This window comes from Camelina sativa, chromosome 17 (genome assembly GCF_030686135.1).
Source record: "Camelina sativa cultivar CO46 ecotype springtype chromosome 17, ASM3068613v1".
In the NCBI taxonomy this organism is placed as follows: domain Eukaryota; kingdom Viridiplantae; phylum Streptophyta; class Magnoliopsida; order Brassicales; family Brassicaceae; genus Camelina; species Camelina sativa.
The window spans coordinates 20,137,688-20,156,843 of NC_141896.1; the positions used below are offsets into that span (position 1 = coordinate 20,137,688).

At 32.6% G+C, this 19,156-nt stretch overlaps 3 protein-coding genes across 4 annotated transcripts; 1 reads left to right on the plus strand and 2 right to left on the minus strand.

Annotated features, from left to right (window-relative positions):
- Positions 1–6,990: 6,990 nt before the first annotated feature.
- On the minus strand, positions 6,991–7,731 carry LOC147924082 (uncharacterized). Its single transcript, XM_087496610.1, has 2 exons — positions 7,563–7,731; positions 6,991–7,415 (listed from the first exon to the last, which is right to left on the minus strand). The coding sequence occupies exons 1-2, from the start codon at positions 7,729–7,731 to the stop codon at positions 6,991–6,993; spliced, it is 594 nt and encodes a 197-aa protein (XP_087352736.1).
- A 3,194-nt stretch (positions 7,732–10,925) lies between these two features.
- LOC104741604 (nudix hydrolase 25) lies at positions 10,926–12,908 on the plus strand. Of its 2 annotated transcripts, none has more exons than XM_010462487.3 (6): positions 10,926–11,135; positions 11,581–11,650; positions 11,759–11,809; positions 12,047–12,139; positions 12,235–12,329; positions 12,411–12,908. In XM_010462487.3, the coding sequence occupies exons 2-6, from the start codon at positions 11,585–11,587 to the stop codon at positions 12,631–12,633; spliced, it is 528 nt and encodes a 175-aa protein (XP_010460789.1). In that variant the 5' UTR covers positions 10,926–11,135; positions 11,581–11,584; the 3' UTR covers positions 12,634–12,908. The 2 variants fall into 2 exon arrangements, with proteins under 2 accessions (XP_010460789.1, XP_010460788.1); XM_010462486.3 differs by lacking the exon at positions 10,926–11,135 and adding an exon at positions 11,216–11,496.
- Positions 12,909–13,015: 107 nt separating this feature from the next.
- Positions 13,016–15,679, minus strand: LOC104757354 (pyruvate dehydrogenase E1 component subunit beta-2, chloroplastic). The gene is made up of 4 exons (XM_010480083.3): positions 15,332–15,679; positions 15,140–15,249; positions 15,005–15,036; positions 13,016–14,195 (listed from the first exon to the last, which is right to left on the minus strand). Exons 1-4 carry the CDS (start codon positions 15,417–15,419, stop codon positions 13,223–13,225), a joined length of 1,203 nt encoding a protein of 400 aa, XP_010478385.1. The 5' UTR covers positions 15,420–15,679; the 3' UTR covers positions 13,016–13,222.
- Positions 15,680–19,156: the final 3,477 nt, after the last annotated feature.

The following is a 19,156-nucleotide window of genomic DNA, read 5'->3' on the forward strand; positions in this document are numbered from 1 at the left end:
ATTGATATTTGTCTATAGATAAGTCCTATATTTAACCTCCCAAAAGACGAGATAAGTCCTACAAACTTAAGATTAGGTGAAATAGATACTAAAATTCAGTTACGTACAAATTCTATAGTCACGTATTATGAACACTATAAAAAAAGCCGCATTTACTCTGTACGCCAAAGATATCGGGAGATAACACATGACGTCGAAGTGAAGACAGACTCTGTTGTCTCAGACCAACATAGTCCATATTTAGTGGCAGATGTGTCTCTTTCTTTGACTCCTGTCTCGTAAACAATTTTATCGTAAGTAGAGTATATAATACTACTAGAATACTAAAAAGTCATAATGATGTTCTTTAACCCAAAAGAAAAGAGTCATAATGTTTTTAATTAGGGTCGTTGTGTTTGGATAAAAGGTCACAACGGGAGTGTGTTTATATGTTGGTGGCGTCAGCTTCCTCCGTAATTTCATGGACTTGTGAAAGTCACACACTCCCTCCTAAACTACAATTATTTTAGTTTTTTTTGTACTTTTTTATTAAGAAATAAATTTCGTACGTTGACAAATAAAAATAAAAATAAAAATAATAATAATAATAATAATAATAATAATAATAAAGAAATTTAATTTTCTTAGTTTTAACTTTGTAGTAGTTACGTTTACTTTGTCCCTTTTTCCAAAAATGCCCCTTTTTCCATACTCCTTTTTAAAAATACTCATTCATGTTGATCATTTTTAAAACTACCCCTATTTATATACAAAATGACCAAATTACCCTTTTTTGAGTGACAGCAAGAATGTACAGTCATCAAAATCGAAAATATTTTCCCGCCAAAAAAATTTCCTGCCAAATTTTTTTTTCCCGCCAAAATCGAAAATTTTTCCCGAAAAAATTATTTTTCCCGCCAAAAAAACAGTTTTTCCCGCCAAAAAAATTAAAATTTACACCTTTTAAAAACATTGTAAACGCTTTTAAAAAACTTTTAAAAGTGTTTGCAAGGTTTTTAAAAAGTTTTTAAACACATTGTAAATCCTTTTAAAAACCTTGTAAATGCTTTTAAAAAGCTTGTAAATGCTTTTAAAAGGTTTTTAAACACCTTATAAACGCTTTTAAAAGCATTGACAAGGTATTTTAAAACCTTTTAAAAATCTTATAAAAACTTTTACAAGGTTTTTAAAATCATTGTAAAAGCGTTTACAAGGTGTTTAAAAACCTTTTAAAAATCTTCTTAAAAACTATTTGAAAACCTTTTAAAAACCTTTTAAAAACATTTTAAAAATCTTGTAAAAGCGTTTACAAGTTGTTTAAAAAACCTTTTAAAACTCTTTAAAAAATCTTGTAAAAGCCTTTACAAGGTGTTTATAAGGTAGAAACCTTATAAAACCTTTTAAAAACCTTGTAAATTTTTTTTGGCGGGAAATTTTTTTTGTCGAAATTTTTTAACAAAATTTTTTTGACAAAAAAAATTTTTGGCGGAAAAATTTTTTCGAAAAATTTTTGGCGGGAAAATATGTCGGAAATTTTTTGGCGGGAAAATTTTGTTTTTCTTTTTATTGAATAAAATAATTTTCATATAAGGGTAAAATGGTCATTAAAAATTAAAAGAGGGCAAAAATAAAAATGGTCAGAAAAGAGGGTATTTTTAAAAAAGAGTATATCAAAAGGGGCGTTTTTAACAAATTCTCTTTATTTATAAAGATGACTATTATGTTATTTAGTGACATTTCACGTAATTTGGAGAAAATGTATTAGAATAACATCTTGGAGGTAGAGGATGTATTAGAATAACAGAATAACTATTGGTAGAGGACAAGATGTATTAGAACTTAAAAATGATACATGTAAAAAAATTCACTGAGAAAAAGTGCTTATCGACAAATCAAATATTAAAATATTGTTCGATCAGTGTAGTTAGAAGTTAAAACTGTAAAAATTAGTCGGCTATCATCATAATTCATATATAACTAAAAAATTCGGAGACCAATGCAATTAAGGTTAAAAGAGTTGATAGTTTTTTTTAAAATGATAGTTCACAAAACATAGTGATTATATTTGTCTTAATTTTTATTTTCTGTTTTTATTTGTATTACGTGGAAAATGATGGAGCTAACACAATACATTGAGCAATGGAATGTCTCATGCATGCACTGCATATATTCACAAAGACTACATTCATCAATGAGCTCGTAAAACAACAGTGAGATTGATCCTATATTATAATAAATATAAACACAACAGATTTAATACTTCGGCCTGTGGATGTAGCACGTGTCAGTGAACGTGGCAACAGCTTGTTCGACCTCAGGCTCCATAGGGTTTCTTTCTTTGTACCTGGACTAAAGAGGACTATAGGTCTATGTCTATGTAAACGACCCATATACTACTTTGCTTGCCTCTTCGAGCTCCCATTGTGACTCTATAGCATTTAATATAATAATTATAATACTTAATTAGTCGTTGAACGCAATCTTTGTCTCTATGTAAGTTTAGACGAGAGGACACGTGACACTGGAGAAATTTGCCACGAATCAAGAGGAGAAGCAGCTGATGAATCTAGACTTCCTGTGTCCTGGGAACTTGAGTTTCTCCTGGATCAACACGACACAAAAATGTATAAAATATTCACGGAGAAAAAAAACGCACCAAACAACAGCTAACAATACTGTCAATGCAGTTATTAAATGTTTTAAACATCCAATGTAACTGACATTGTGTTTCTCATTTCGGAATAACCATAAAATGTTCGCATTAAGGTTATGAATTTGATCAACACCATATATACTGGCATAATTAATTCTAGTATAGATTATTTACATAGTACATACTATACTACAATCCGGACCAGTATTGTTCTGTAGATTGAACTCCAAAAGTTAAAACATATCAATTCGATTCAGTAATTTTGGTGTTTTTTTGTGTGTGTATAATTTAGTATTTTGCACACATGATAAATGATAATTCAACAGTTTTTAGTTTTGTTAAAGTATTCAACAAATTTCGTAGGTCGACCGTCGACAAACTTCTAGACATACGTTGTTGACAGAGAATACTCATTTGTTTGTAAAGCAATATGTCAGAAAATATAACAACAAAAAATAAAAAATAAAGATACGAAAGATTTTGCGGTTTGGCCCTTGCGAAAAGGTCGGGCTGTAGAGCTATTACTGTCTTCTATGAACGAAGAAGAGACACACATATAATACATTTTTAATATGAGCTAGGGTTTCATATATATGCACCAGCGATACGTGTACATTTTAAGGTCATACATATCAACAATCTTACTATAATATAATTTTACAAATCGAATACAAACTCATATATGTGGCGCATGGGATGTGTTCTCGTGGCAGGGAAACTAAATGCGAGGTCTCAAACCCAAAGCGTATTCTCTATAAACCATCTCCCCCCCTGGTCTCACGTATGTTCCCCATTTCCTTCAAACTTTATATAGCAACGTAACTTCATCTTTCTATATATTTATCATAAAATTTTAAGATATTTCTTCCGTTTTGTTATTAGAATTTATATCACACATTATTTATTAATACATACATAATTTTGTCAACAATAAGTAAAAACAACAATAGCAATAATAAGAATTACTAAATTATTATTTATTATGTAACAACAAAAGGAGTATAAATTATGTATACATATATATATATATATATATGGTATTAAAGAAAAGTATGTCGACATGCATGTAAACTGAAATTGACCACAAACGTATGTTGATATACATGTAAACCTGAATTGACCATCGATATATTATAATGTTTTGTGATCTTTTTCGTGTAGCTAGATTATAGTCTGTCGTAATCAAACAGTCATTTGGCTAATGATATCAGTTCAAACTTCAGAGATTACATGGTATACATTAAAACTTCTACATTAATATTTTATGAATTACTATTTATTAAAAAAATTATTTTAAAATTATTCAGTATAAAACCTGATAAAAGAAATAAAATAATATTTTCTGTAATCTCTGTATAAATATATATTTTTAATATTATATACAGTATATAGTAATATATATATATATATATACTAATTTATTTTTGTTAGATGATATCCCTAGTTTTATTGTATTTTTTTCCACAACCCTAGTTTTACTGTATAAATCAAATGTTATGTATAGTTTTTAAACTATAATATTATCGAGTTTAAAAACTATAGTTTTCGAGTTTTTAAACTATAGTATTGTTAGATGATCACTAATATATCTACTATTTTTCGAGTATATTAGGTGTTATGAATATATATTCAATCCTTCATTATTCCCTTCGCATTCGATTAAATTCAGGTATTTTGGATATATTTCGTTAAAGGATATTCAAACCGCATTTGTATCCTAAGGTATTTTATTACTATATAACCAACTTGAACTCGAAAAATTGCAAACGGAATACGATGCAAATTTCAAAAAGGCTCACTCGTGTAAGACTTAGCCAAACGCCTGACCTACAACAAATGTTTTCTTTTGCAAAGCCAGTGACAAGTTAAAAAGGGGTAAACATTAAAAAGTCTTCCTAATTTGGATAAATCTCATCTCACAAGTGAGACCTCATTTTTACGTATACAATACACATATAAAACCAAAGTACTCCACATAAGATGTACTTGGATACTTAAACTTTTTTAATTAGTCAATATTTCGTAGATCAGAAACTATATATATAGTACATTGCCGCACAATCTAGAGACGGATTAATTAATGTGGGAAATTAGTTTCCGCGGCAGTTTATATATCGAGGTAGTTTCAAGACGAGTGTTACACACCAATCCCATAAAGTGACTAGTACAGTAATTAATTAGAAACCTCTCGCATATATATACTATGTCTGAATAATTTACCAAAATTCATGTCCCAAACTTTGCTGCAAAAAAAAAAGAAGTTAATTCTTAGGTAGAATAGTTTAAGATTCATATCATTAAAGATAAAAAACTGAACAAGTTGGGTCACATATGACGGGCAAGAAGCAAAGTAACATTAACTTTGAAAGACTTGGGGCGGGAGGCATGTCCTTAATGACAACATGTGATGTGTTTAATGGGCCTTTGGGGGCCCAGAATATTTTAAAGCTGAATAAACATGTTCTCATCATGTCTCAAGATCATACCTCCAAATAATATCATTTTCAGTCGATGCTTCAACACTTTTTTGGTAGAGATAATAATTACAAATTATATACCAACTTGCAGAGATTAAACTTCCTTTAAATCGTGACGAATTTAAGATAATCATTTGTAAATAAGTCAATCTTCAAATGATCAAACGAGAAAATAAAAATTTATAGCCTACTTAATTTGTATTTAACATAAATCTTTTTGCCTCTTGACTCCAAAAGAAACTCTTTTCAGTGAAACAAAACAAAAACGAACCACTAACTTACATACAAACAATGGAGGGACCGTGATGAAATTTATAGTCTTGAATATTCTTTAATGGATACTAGGTAACAATCCGCACTATGTGCGGGATAAATATATGCAGATAAAATTAGGGCTATGAGTAAAATTATTTTATAGGATCTAAAATTTGTTTGTGTAAAAACAAAATATATAATCCGTGAGAATATGTTTAGATCAAATTACTATATATCAACTAAATATATAATCCGCTTTTTTTCAATCTATGCAAGATTTTTTATTTTGTTTAATTTTTGGTGTAAGAATATGTTTCACCCGTGAAATATTATACCAATGGTATTAAATAAGTCATATAATAATGATTATTGTGATATACTTATTTTGGAAATTTTAAATATGTGAATTATAATCAGTTTTTTTTTAATAGGTGAATAAATTCGGGTTTTGAAAATGTTTTAGATCTACTAATGTTATAATAATTAAATATGTTATACAATGATTAAAATATATTTTTAAAATTAAAATGTTTAATTTTTTAATTAATTGAAAAGGAATATTCCTTAATCATTTCAATAGCAATTATGTGTAAATATCCATAAAAATGAAGACAATAAATTCATTGATGTCGAGCTCTGTAGCGACGACACATCAGCATTTTCTTGAGAATACTTCTCTATTAATATATAGGGAATGTGCGAATACACTGAAATGACTTGTGTTTGATCATCAGAATTGGAGTGTGATAATAACTGACGTGTGTTGTTTTTCATCCGAAATTTAATATATTGTTGTAGTGCGAAAAGAAGAAATCAAGATTAAAGTATCAGATTTTCTTGTTAATGTTGAATTTTTGGCAAACCTAGTTTTAATGGTTCTAGTTCGTATTTTACCACAAGTGGTCGTATTCTTTATCCTTTTGGAGTTCTCTCTCACAGTCTCACATCAATATTTTTTGGTGTTAAAAACACACACCAACGATAGTTAAAGCATCCACTTAAGATTGGATTCAACATGATTACCAGAAGTCTTTTTGGACGAATGGAAAGTTTGACACTAGAAGATGGTATGATTATCCACAAGTCTTTGCATTATCTTTTTGGAAGAATAACCAATGGAAATTTGAAATGCTTTGAACTTTCATTAAGGAATGTTTCTATTTGTTTAGGTAGCAAGTTATCAGTTGGGCCTTGGCCCAATTAGTTTACCTGGTAGTCAGAAATGCAGGCGGCGTGATTATCCCTGGCATTAGTCGGAAAGCATTCCAAACTCGGGACAGACAGTGTGGTAGCCCTTCAGGGAGAAGTCTACTCTGAAACACTTCGGTGCGTTTCTACCGGAGTTGACCGGATCAGCCGATAGGGTTTATCAAAAAAAAAAAAAAAGGTTATTTATCGACATAACTAATAAACCTCGGAAGCTTACTAAAGTTCGAGTTAGTCTTTTGCTTCCATGTTTTAATTTTTTTTTAATGGGACCAATTACATAGAATCTTTAATTTTTTTTTTTTTGAAAATAATGTTAAATTAGATTCAAAGAAAATCGTTTTTACATCAAGTGCAGCAGTGGTCTCAAGAGTTTAATGTAACATGTTTACATTTTTAAACGGTTAACTTAAAGCTTGATCATATTGGGCGAGTAGCGAGCCAAGCGAGCAGTCCTTCCTTGTAGCGATGATCCCCAAGGAGTTGGATTGCTAGCAGTTGGTTTCTGATCTGACGGTCCATCCAAACGATGAGCTGAGCTGGAGTTCTCGGAGATGAGCCATGGCGACGATCATTTCTTTCTCTCCATAGTGTGTACACCAAGGTCTGCAGAGTATATCTGGCTAAAAAGGCATCGACACGTTTGAGTCCGTGAGAAGAAACGTAGGTAATGGTGGTCAGCCAATCCGTTGAGAAGTGCGTCTTATAAACGGGAGAAGCAAGGTTTTTCCAAACCTCTGCTGAAAAAGCACAGGAGAAAAAAAGACGATCTCTCGTTTCAACAGCGGTGTTGCAGAGCACACATGTTGCATCAACACCATTGTTCCAGCTCAGCATCCGGTCGCCTATAGAAAGACGATTCTGAACAGCAAGCCAGACGGTAAAAGAGTATTTAGGAGTGGCATGAGTGAACCAGACCGCGGTGTGCGACGGTACAGAGTTCGAGGTGTGTCGAATATGCTGCTAAGTATCCCTAGTAGAGAAGGAGTTACGATACTCATCCCTTTTCCCCTTCCAAAGTGCTACATCTCTCCCCTGCTTCCGGTTATTCCACTGATTTTCCAGGACCTTCTCCATTTCATTAAGGTAATCGACACGGTGCCGTCGCCGGCGACGCGTAGTCCATGCCTCAAGAACTGTGGCTGTACGACTAATCCCCATATCAATACAACCTCGATCTCCTGCAATGTCCACTAAACGGCCCATCCTTGACCAGTTGTCATACCAAAAAGAAGTTTCAGCACCATAACATCCATTCGACATAAGGGTATAGCAGCTTCCCTGCATTTAAGGATCTTCCTCCACATCCATGAACCTGATTGATTATTATCCTTCAGGCCCCAAATAGTTTCCCTCTTAAGGAGATACGTTCTTGCCCATCGGACCCACAAAGAGTCACCACCAAAGATTATCCGCCAGTGTAATTTTAAACAGCACACTACATTTGTTTTCTTTAGGGATCTCAGTCCAAGACCACCCTCTTGTTTCGGCTTACAAATAGATTCCCACGCCACCTTAGCTTTAGTCGAGGTCATATCAGAGCCGGACCAGAGATACGCAGCACATAACTTATCAACCTCATTCAGACACTTCTGAGGTAATCGATAAGCAGACATCCAAAAACTACAGATACTCCAGAGAACAGAGCTTATAAGATTCAGTCTCCCTACATAAGAAAGATACCTTGCAGTCCAAGATCCGATTTTCTTTTTAACATGATCAATGAGGGGAAGATAGTCAGCCGCAGATAACCTTTTGGTAACTAGAGGAAGACCAAGGTAGCGGACCGGGAGAGTACATAGAATCTTTAATTTGCAACCTAAACGTTTCATTTTCTTAAACAAAATATATATTAGCTAGCAAACAAAAAAAAGTTATTTATAGCTTGTAGAGTTTACAACTTTCTACCTCTTTGGAAGATGAATGAGTTTACCTTTTTAGCTAAATTAGGGTAGTTTTAATTACCAAAGAGTTGAAACAGTTGTGATGCCCTTATATTGTTTTCATTTTAAGGTTGGTAAATAGTAAATATAATGGAAGAGGCAATCTTAAACATTTGTAAGAAAAAATCACGTATATATGATGGAAGAGGCATGCAATCTTGTACCTATACAACAATGACTTTGCAACCAAGATTTTTTTGTATTTATGAAAATTTGAAAGAAAAAAAAAAACATTCTTGAAAGTATTATTTTCATTTATCTTCTTTTTTCAAAACAATGTCACAAATAGACTCTTAAAATTCAGTTGAAGTAATGTTTACTTTTAAAAAAATCAATAAATATATTTTTGACTGCTCGTGGAAAAAGTATTAAGGTAACTTCAAGATAGGGAAAATGTCATTAAAATCATGAACTTTCAAATTTTTGCCATTTAAAACATGAACTTTGTTGTATGCCATTTAAAACATCAACTTTCGTTGATTAGTTTTTTTAAACATGAAGTTTCGTTGACCAGGCCAAAATAGACATGACGTTAAATCCGATAGTTGACCTACTAACAGATGTTACTATGCCGTTAATCACTCCATTACTGACAAAACGACATCGTTTTAATTGAAGTTTTAGTTTGAAATAATGTCATTTAAACCATGAACTTTTAAATATAGGCCATTTAAATCATGAACTTATAAATGTATGTTATTTAAACCATGAACTTTTAATTTATGTCATTTAAACCATGAACTCGCCCTGGGCATTCGGTAAAAACCAGACAACCTAAAAATTTTGGTTATCGGAGCAAATCGAAGAGAGAAAGCTTAATCGTTCGGTGCAATTGATTTGAATAACCGGATTTTGGTTTGACTCGGTAATCGAATCGATTGGTTTATTAGAAACTGTAGAAGTATATAAGCTTAATCGGCTAACCCATTTAACCCTAGTTTAGTTTATCTCTTCTTTCTTCGACTCTGCCTCATGATGCGATTCTGAGAAAGAGAGAGAAGAACATCAGTTCATCATTCTTTTTTGATCTTTGTCATGTATTTTGTGTCTTTTTGTTTTTTTCTTGAGTCTTTTTCATTTATTAGGACACTACACTAGAGTCTGAAGGATTGATCATCTTGTTTTAGGATATTGCACTAGAGTTTGAAAGATTGATCACCATTTTTATGTATTATGGTTTACATAACATAAATTTGAAAGTTCATGGTTTAAATGACATACATTTACAAGTTCATGGTTTAAATGACATATATTTACAAGTTCATGGTTTAAATGGCCTGTATTTAAAAGTTCATGGTTTAAATGACACTTTTCGAATTAAAACGACGTCGTTTTGTTAGTAACAGAGTGATTAACGGCATAGTAACGTCTGTTTGTAGGTCAATTATCGGATTTAACGTCATGTCTTTTTTGGCCTGGTCAACGAAACTTCATGTTTAAAAAAACTAGTCAACGAAAGTTGATGTTTTAAATAGTCTACAACAAAATTCATGTTTTAAATGGCCAAAATTTAAAAGTTCGTAATTTTAATGACATTTTTCCCCTTGAAGATACGTGTTACTTGTTTGATTACGATAAAATAAATCCGATAAAACAAAAGAAAAGAGATAAAGAGATGGTGGCAGCTTTCTTTATTCATTGATCCGTGATTGAGTGCAAAGACAAATTATAATAATAACAGTTTTTTTTGTCGTAAATAATAATGACAAAAAAAAAGGTTAAAATAATGATTAAATTCACTATTAAGTCAACTCCAATGGCTTCCCCACCACCGCACGTTCGTCTCTCTGTCCACTCATTGACTCCATCCATCTCACCACCTTTTTCTCCTCTTATCGTACGCCTTTTTTTCTTTTTACACATTTCGTGATGGTGTGTGCTAACTTACTTTACTTTCCACCTCATCTCATTAACGTGCGCCATCTTTTTTCATATCATTACCCTATAATTATTTTCCCAAATCATTCTTTCTTTTTGCCAACTTGCTAATGTAATTTTTTTTTTTTTGGTGGTTGTCCTTATCACAAAGTGTCAATGACATCACACTTTTTTCATCCCGTCAAATACAACTTTTTTTATAATTTTTTTAGCAAATACATATTTTCTAATTTAGAAATTAATATTTATTTCCCCTATCAAAAAAGTCAACTAAATTTACATGAGAAGTTAACAAACTTAAACTGTATTTATTCTTTTGTCAACTAATTTGATATTACAACCAGGGTCATATATAAAACAAAGAAAACTGTAAATTAAAACGTCTTATCATCAAAAATTACACCAAAAACCAAAACTAATTTGACATTATGTTTATACACGTGGCAGCTGGAATTTATGATAAAATAAGTCGTCGGTGGGCCCGGCCCAATACAAACAGTTAGAATAAGATGCCAAATAGTCAGAGCTGATAATGAACGAAACGTCAGCGTTTTTAAGACCGAATCCAATTCTCTTCTCTGTGTGTATATATATTAATGTAAAAAGATATATACGTGTGGTTTTGTGTTTGAAAACACATACACACATGTTCTTCGTTGCTGCTTCGTTGGGTTAAAACACTTTTTTGTTTTTCTTGCTTTTGCAAAAGTCAAAGCTACCAGAAAGAAAAAAAAAAAAAACAAGGTTAGTTCCTTTGTTCGATTCTTTTCTTTTAGTTCTTTTCGTTCTTGTTTATCAGATCTGTATGTTCTTGATTTGTTTCTATATATATATGTGTTTGTTTGCGTTTTGAATTACTGGAAAATTTACCAACTCTGTTTATGTTTCTTGACTCTTTTATCTCTTCACTTAAGTTTATGATTACTCTCTAGATTTGAAAACATTTCTTGATATTTTTGTCTCTATTATCTTTGATTAGTGACTAGAGATATAGAAACAGGGTTGTTTGTTTCTAATATGTTTTCTTCGATCCAAATTCAGCCAATAAAGATGATTTAGGAGAATTTTTCAAGATTCTGTGATCTGCTTATAAATAAACCAAAGAGTACTGTAGAAACATAAACATAATGATGTAGTAATAATTTTCCGTGTTTAGATGAAGTTATTAAGTGGTAAATTTTACTTTCAGCAAAATGGAGAATCTACCTCCTGGTTACCGTCCCAATGTTGGTGTTTGTCTAATCAACTCGGATAATCTGGTAAACATTTCATCATTTACTTAAGCTCCTCTGATTAATTACTTTTTTTTTTTTTTTGTCACTTGTATAGTTAGTACTGAGTTGTTTGACCATAATTATGATTCACAGATATTTGTAGCTTCGAGATTGAATGTTCCTGGAGCATGGCAGATGCCACAGGTGTGTGTTGCTGAATTTTTGCTATTTTTTTTGTCCTTTGTGTTAATCTAAAATATTCATGGTGCTATACTTTTGTTGTTTAGAGAAAATGTAGATGATCAAGAATTTGATATAGAATCTTGAAAATATGTTACTAGATCGACGAACTGAAACTGTCATCTCTGCTTTGTGTTTATGGTAAAACCTTGAGTATTCTGAGTTTTTAAAAGCTCACTAAACCGAGTTTATTAATTACAGGGAGGCATTGAAGATGGGGAGGATCCAATGTCAGCAGCCATGAGAGAGTTACAAGAAGAAACTGGGGTTGTTTCAGCTGAAATCGTCTCTGAGGTCACTTATTCAAACACTTGATACAATACAATGCTAGAACCAATATGAATAAGAGAATTTACAAAAAATTTGGGTTCTTCAATGTCTTAAAACAGGTCCCAAATTGGTTGACATATGATTTCCCACCTGCAGTAAAAGCAAAAGTTAACCGACTATGGGGCGGTGAATGGCATGGTCAAGCTCAGAAATGGTAAGTCTTCGATACTGCCTAGTTTCTTCAAAGAAGAGAATGTGGCTCATTGTTCTTAAAACTTTATGAATTCCAACACAGGTTTTTAGTGAGACTGAGAAACGATGAGGACGAAAGAGAGATCAATCTAGCAAACAACGAAGCGGATTCAGAGTTTGCGGAGTGGAAATGGGCGAAACCGGAAGAAGTTGTAGAGCAAGCAGTGGATTACAAAAGGCCAACCTACGAAGAAGTCATCAAGACTTTTGGTTCCTTCTTGAACGATACAGGAAGAGCTGCTAAATGTAAATCAGCCAAGTGGTAATATATATAAGAAACACTAAAATCAATGTTTGCCTTTTTATAATTTTTGTAAACTGTTGTTTTATCTTTTTTGGGGGGGTTCTTTTTAGTAGAACCCTTTTTGGAATGCAAAAGCTTTCTCTAGGGGTTTCTTTTACTTTTCATTTTTGTAAATTGGTTGGTTATTGGTACATGGTACTAGAAGGTTTTGGTTTTTTCCTTTTTTAACATGGGGTCATTGTAATAAAATCTTTGTTTGGATTCACAGAGAAATGAGTTGTGTATGTGTTTATATAACTAAGTGTAAAGAGAATTCTAATGTTTTTAAATTTTGTTCTAGTTAGCAACATGAATATAAAGCTCTTTGTTTGGAATCTAACAAGTGTAAAGAAAAATTCTAAAGGTTTAACATAACAAAAGTGGGAGGTAAATTAACAACCAAAGGTCCAAAACATTCTGAGTTACAAAACAAATATTCCAATACACAACAAAGGAGAGAAAACTCCAACAAAACCAATTCCACTTAGACAAATTCTTTAAAAAAGCTAAACTAAAGAGAAACGAAACGGAGAGGTAAATGATAAATAATGGTTCACCGGATTAGTATGAATTCACTGGCAAAGCTGCTCAACAGCGGTCACGATCTGAGCCGGTTGAACCACGGTCCACTCCTCCAGTGTACCAGCGTAAGGTGTAGGAACGTCCTGAGAAGACAAACACATCACCGGAGCATCTAAATAGTCATGAAAGTTCTCATTAATGGCAGCTGTTAGACTTGCCCCAATCCCACCGGTTCTCATACACTCCTCCACGATCAAAACCCGGTGTGTTTTCTTTACTGAGTTTCCGATCGTGTGGAGGTCGAATGGTTTTAGCGACCTGATGTCGATAACCTCAGGGTCATACCCTTTGTTCACCAAAGTTTTTGCTGCCTGCATCACATGGTACCTCATCCGCGAGTAAGTGAGGATGGTAATGTGTTCCCCTGGTCTGACCATCTCAGCTTCTTCAAGGTTACAGATGTAGTCTTCGTCTGGGATTTTCTCCTTGAGATTGTAAAGCAGAACGTGTTCGAAAAGAATCACAGGGTTCTCGCTTCTTATCGCGGCTTTCATCAAGCCTTTGGCATTGTAGGGAGTCGAGCAAGCAACCATCTGGATCCCAGGGATGGACTGGAAGTAAGATTCTAACCGCTGTGAATGCTCAGCACCAAGCTGGCGTCCAACTCCACCAGGCCCACGGATGACAACGGGAATGGTGAACTGACCACCGGATGTGTAGTGAAGCATTCCACAGTTGTTGGAGATTTGGTTGAAGGCGAGGAGGAGGAAACCCATGTTCATACCTTCAATGACAGGTCTTAGACCAGTCATGGCGGCTCCAATGGCCATACCAGTGAATGCATTTTCACAAATAGGAGTATCGAGAACCCTGAGGTCGCCGAATTTATCAGCAAGACCTTTGGTTACCTTGTAGGAGCCTCCGTAATGGCCTACATCTTCGCCCATAACACATACATTTGCATCTCTGTCCATCTCCTCTTCCAAACCTTCCTGAAGAGCCTCGAAAAGCAATAGTTCATGTCTGCAAGTTCATATATATGAAAAAACATCCGTTATACTCGTGTTGTGACTTAGAGGACATCAACATGACAATGAAATTGATTGAATATGGCATGGAAATGTCTATCTGTGAGTTGTGACAATGGATACATCATGGATTGCTTTATGTGAATATATAGAAACAACAAAGATCCCAAAGGGAAACAATAACAATAGAAAAGAAAAGAGCGCATGATTTATGGAAAGTTTCATGAATTGTGAATGTAACACAAGCCAAACTAATTGCAGAATATGTTTGACCACATGTTTTTTTTTGCGAAAACTGAAATGTTCTGGGGAGAGTAGCATGAGTTCACGGAAGGAACTTAATGGTTCACACCCTAACAATTTAGCATGATAACGACAACTAATAGCTTCAATAGGAAGATTAGGAAGCAAAGAAATGCAACACATTCAGCTTTTGCCATCACTATCAACTATCGATTTAAAAACTAACGTTTCTAGAGACCTATATATGTCTAATGTAGAACTGGCCAAGATTCTAAATCATCGCAATCAAATGGCACATAGTTAAAAACTTTCTTGACTATAACCAACTTTGAATCCCAACACCATGTAATAAAAACTATAGGAACAGTCTAAATAATTCACAAGTATTGGAAATAAATGTTTTCAAACAAACAAGGCAGAGGCAAGGGAAACCAAAGGCATTGATGAGATCTAATCCGAGAATTCTACTAGCAGTAGTATCTAAATGCTACAATCAGCTCAAAAATTGAGTAAAAATCAAAACCCAATTTGCAAAGCATAAAAATGTGAAAAAAAACAAACCCAGTGCTCGTAGATGTGTCCGCCTCCTTCGTCTACAAAAAGAACAAAACCAAAACCAGTGAATCATTACAGATTCAAAGCACGCGAAGGAAAAAAAAAACCTAAAATACAAAATCGAAACACGAAAGGCATTACCGCAACAGCATTGGGAATCAATTTCTGAGAGTGACGAACTGTGAGAGCAGAGCCAAAGCTCTTCTTCTTACTCGCTTCAGATCCAGCCACTATATATCTCTGGCTCCTCACTACCATCACCAAAATTATTCAAAACTACTTTAAGATCTCTCTCACAAAAAAAAAAACAATTCAGAGAAATGCAGATCGAACCTGAAAGGTTTGTGAGTTTCTTGGAATCGACGGGATTAAACGTAGATAACGCCGTAGCAGCTCCAGCTCCATGGATGATCGAAGACATTTTTTTTTTTGCTCAATTTTTCTAAAAACAGTTAAAACTATACAAGTGTGTGTGTGTGTGTTTGTTTATAAACAGAGATGGCGATACAACACTGACCCGACGGAGAAATCGAAGAATCAGAACAAAAAGGGTTGTGAAATCGAATTGCTTTTGGTTTTGATTTTAAAAAAAAAATAAATTCGATTATTATTATTTTGTGCAATCAAATCCACATGTTTACATTGTTTTCATCGCCTGATCTTATGTTACATCTCTATTGTAGAATAACCAATCCAAATATGACGAGTGTAATATTTGCGAACGTAGCGACACGTGTAGGTGTTTAGTTTGAGGATCATTATAGTACTCGATGAACAAGCTTGCAGAGTACTAATACTTGGTTTGCTTAACCACCCCGGACCAACCGAATTTTACATACTCAAGCTTTGAGATCTCGTGTATATATATTTATCGGCCCAACAATAATACACAGTTTCATTAGTAGTACAAAATCACATTCAGATTTTTATCATCGACCTAGACGATAAAGAGGTTTTTTTATTTATTTATTGACTAGGTTTTGAACCCACACTTTATTTGATATATTATGATAAAAATTATATATGATTGATTACGGTAATAAAATATTATCTTATAATAAAATTAAAATTAGTACTAAGGAAAAAAATAAATATCATATACACAAATTTTTAAAATATAAAAAAGAGTTGTTTTATAAAATCAAATCTGATAAAAAAATCATGAATTTAACTCGACGTCTAGACAATGCAAATCAAACTGATGAACTCACATATCCTAAACCATTTCTTTGACCACCAGAAAAACGAAACAATTTTATAATCATGAATTTAACTCGTTTTCATATTTAATTTATCGCTACCACCTATGTTTTCGTGTTTTTTATTCAATGTTTTCTTATTCTTCATATTCTTTCTTGTCATTTTCATTGTCAAATTTTGTGTTAATTGTCATCTAACTTTTACCATTTGGTTCTTCGTTATACTCTTTTTTTTCTTCTTCCTTGTCAACTTCTTCACATTCTTCTACTGAAAAACTTTTTTTTACTACCCACAACTTGTTAACCCATCACACTCCAAGAACAAAATCATTCTTTTCTAATAAAATTTGTGAAATTCATGAACACCAGCATACTCAACACATGCACCTAATTATTGACAATTTTATCCATATACTTATTTGGTTTCAGATCCACGCATTTAGAAACTTCTCAAACCAAAATCTTTACTTGGTTTATAATATTTTAAATTCTGGAAAAGGTTGACGAAACATTTCACTAAACCTGTCGTGCTCCTCGCTACTACTGTGAACCCAAGGACAATTAAAGGTTCGTAATCTCAATCCTATAACTAACATTGCTTATTCTGCTATCTATCTGTCCAAGTTTAATCTTGCTATATGAACGTATTGCATAACCAGCACAATTAATTTGCATGATGCAGATATGTGTTGTCTCTCCTCCACCTCTTTTACAAGGATTTTTATCGACAATGATGGTGATCTAACTACTGAATACTTGACATGGTATGTACGCTCACTCACATACTTATAATGTGTTCAAGTTGAAAATTAATCTATGATAATATCTTTACTAAGATGCATGTATTTATTTTCCAAGGTTGGGGGAAGAAGGAAAGAACGCATCTGTTGTCGTCAACAACTTCACCTCAGAGCATAGTATGATTAAACAAAATTTCTAACCATAATCGATGGTTAATAAACCATAACCGTGACAACCGTAACTCCTTATATAGCTAATAAAACATGTGTGTTTGTCGTCAATCTTTCTTCTTTAAACTCCAAAATTTGACTCAAACATCAAATCAAGGTCTTGCGATGTCAATCTTTCTTCCTTAGACCCAAAAATAAAGAAATTAATGAAATAATATCAACTCATCTATAAAATCATACACAAAAATATGTTTTATAGCTCGTAAGAAATAAAAAGCACAAACGTAGATAAATAAGATAATTTATGTTTTACATCAATATTTATAGTATTTAAAACTTTTAAAAGGTTTCGAAATGTAAAATTTGAACCTTTTAAAAAGTTTCAATATTTATAATATTTTAAACTTTTAAAATTTTAAATTATAATATATAAAAAATTTTTAAAAGCTAAGAACTTTTAAAAGTTTCAATATTTATAATATTTAAACTTTTAAAATTTTTTAAATTATAATATTTTTTGAAACTTTTTAAAGTTTTAATTTGATCAAATAAAAAACCGGATCAAACCGAATAATTTTTAAAGTTGGACGCTTGATAAATCAAGCTTTCCTGCTCATTCGTTGTTGGAAGCATATTAATCTTATTTATACTGGTTCTGAACCATTGTCTAAAACTTTTCTAGCCGATGTGAGATATTGTGCATAGTTCTTTTATTTCCACAAATTTTAAATTTTCCTTTTTCTAAAACATTCTGGAAATTTAAAAAAAATGTTAATGAATAATATGCCAAATCCTGATAGGTTGTTTTAAAATAATTCTTAATATAAAAAATTCTGAAAATTTTAAAAAATGTTAATGAGTGACATGTCAAATCCCGATAGGTTATTTAAAATCCTATGTGGACAGCCTTAGAAGCTTATAGCTTCTACTTTTTATAGTATACATTAGCATATGTAGTGGTAGTACAGAGGCAAACCAGCTTCGAAAAGAGGTTGCAACCAAACAGGAAATACATATTCGATACTTATAGCATCTAAGGGTAACTAGATAGCTAGCTTTCTAGCTGCATACATATCGATCGTTGCATTCAACTTTTTTTGACACTTTTATTGAGGTCAGTGACCAGATCCGGAAACTATTTGGGGTGGTGGGGGAGACCTACATGTGGCATAAATGATTGGACAGTTGAAAGGGTTCTTGTGTGGCCGAAAAGGTCGAAAAGGCCGAAAACCCTTCGGAATAGTTATATGGCCTTGACGACCGTCACTTGATCAACATGATTTGTCTCTTCTGCACCACCATATCACCAATTAAAACAGTTTACACATATTACTTATTAGAGTGTCAAGGTTTGGTAATTCTAGTGAGATCTGTCTATCTATCTATTCGATCTGGATAAACGAAAGTTAATATCAAATCAGATTATGGTATAACTACGTTTTTTTCCGGCTAAACCTATAAAACCCAAACTAGATAATAACTCGCGCTGGTAGCGCGTAGAATTTTTTTTATTTTGTTATTTGTTAATATTATGTTTATGTTGTATCATTCATTTACATGTTATATAATATAGTACTATATGGTGAATTTTGATTCATATTAAACTACTAATAGGTAGGCATGGAAACTACTACCGATACCCATATTGGATCCATTTTTCGGTTTGTATCTGTCCCAAAAAAGGTACCCGCAACTTTAGGGTCGAGTGAAGGGTATAATAATTATATTATCCATGAATAATGATCGAGTATTGGATATTGATTTAATTTTTGAGCGCCTCGTTACCCGTCTCATTACCCATTTTATTACCCGACTCATAAATACACGTTAATATTTTGTAGAATAATGTTACCAGCGTGAGGAAATATTTATGTAAATTTAGATTTGTTTGTTACAAAATAATAGTAGAAAATTTATTAATTCTATACATTTTATAAAATCATATATTTAATTTACTTAAGGTCATACTCTGATTTCGACCCGTAGTTGGTACTACTATTTTGGTTTGGTGCAATATCAAATTAGTTAATTATACATTCGGTAAAGCC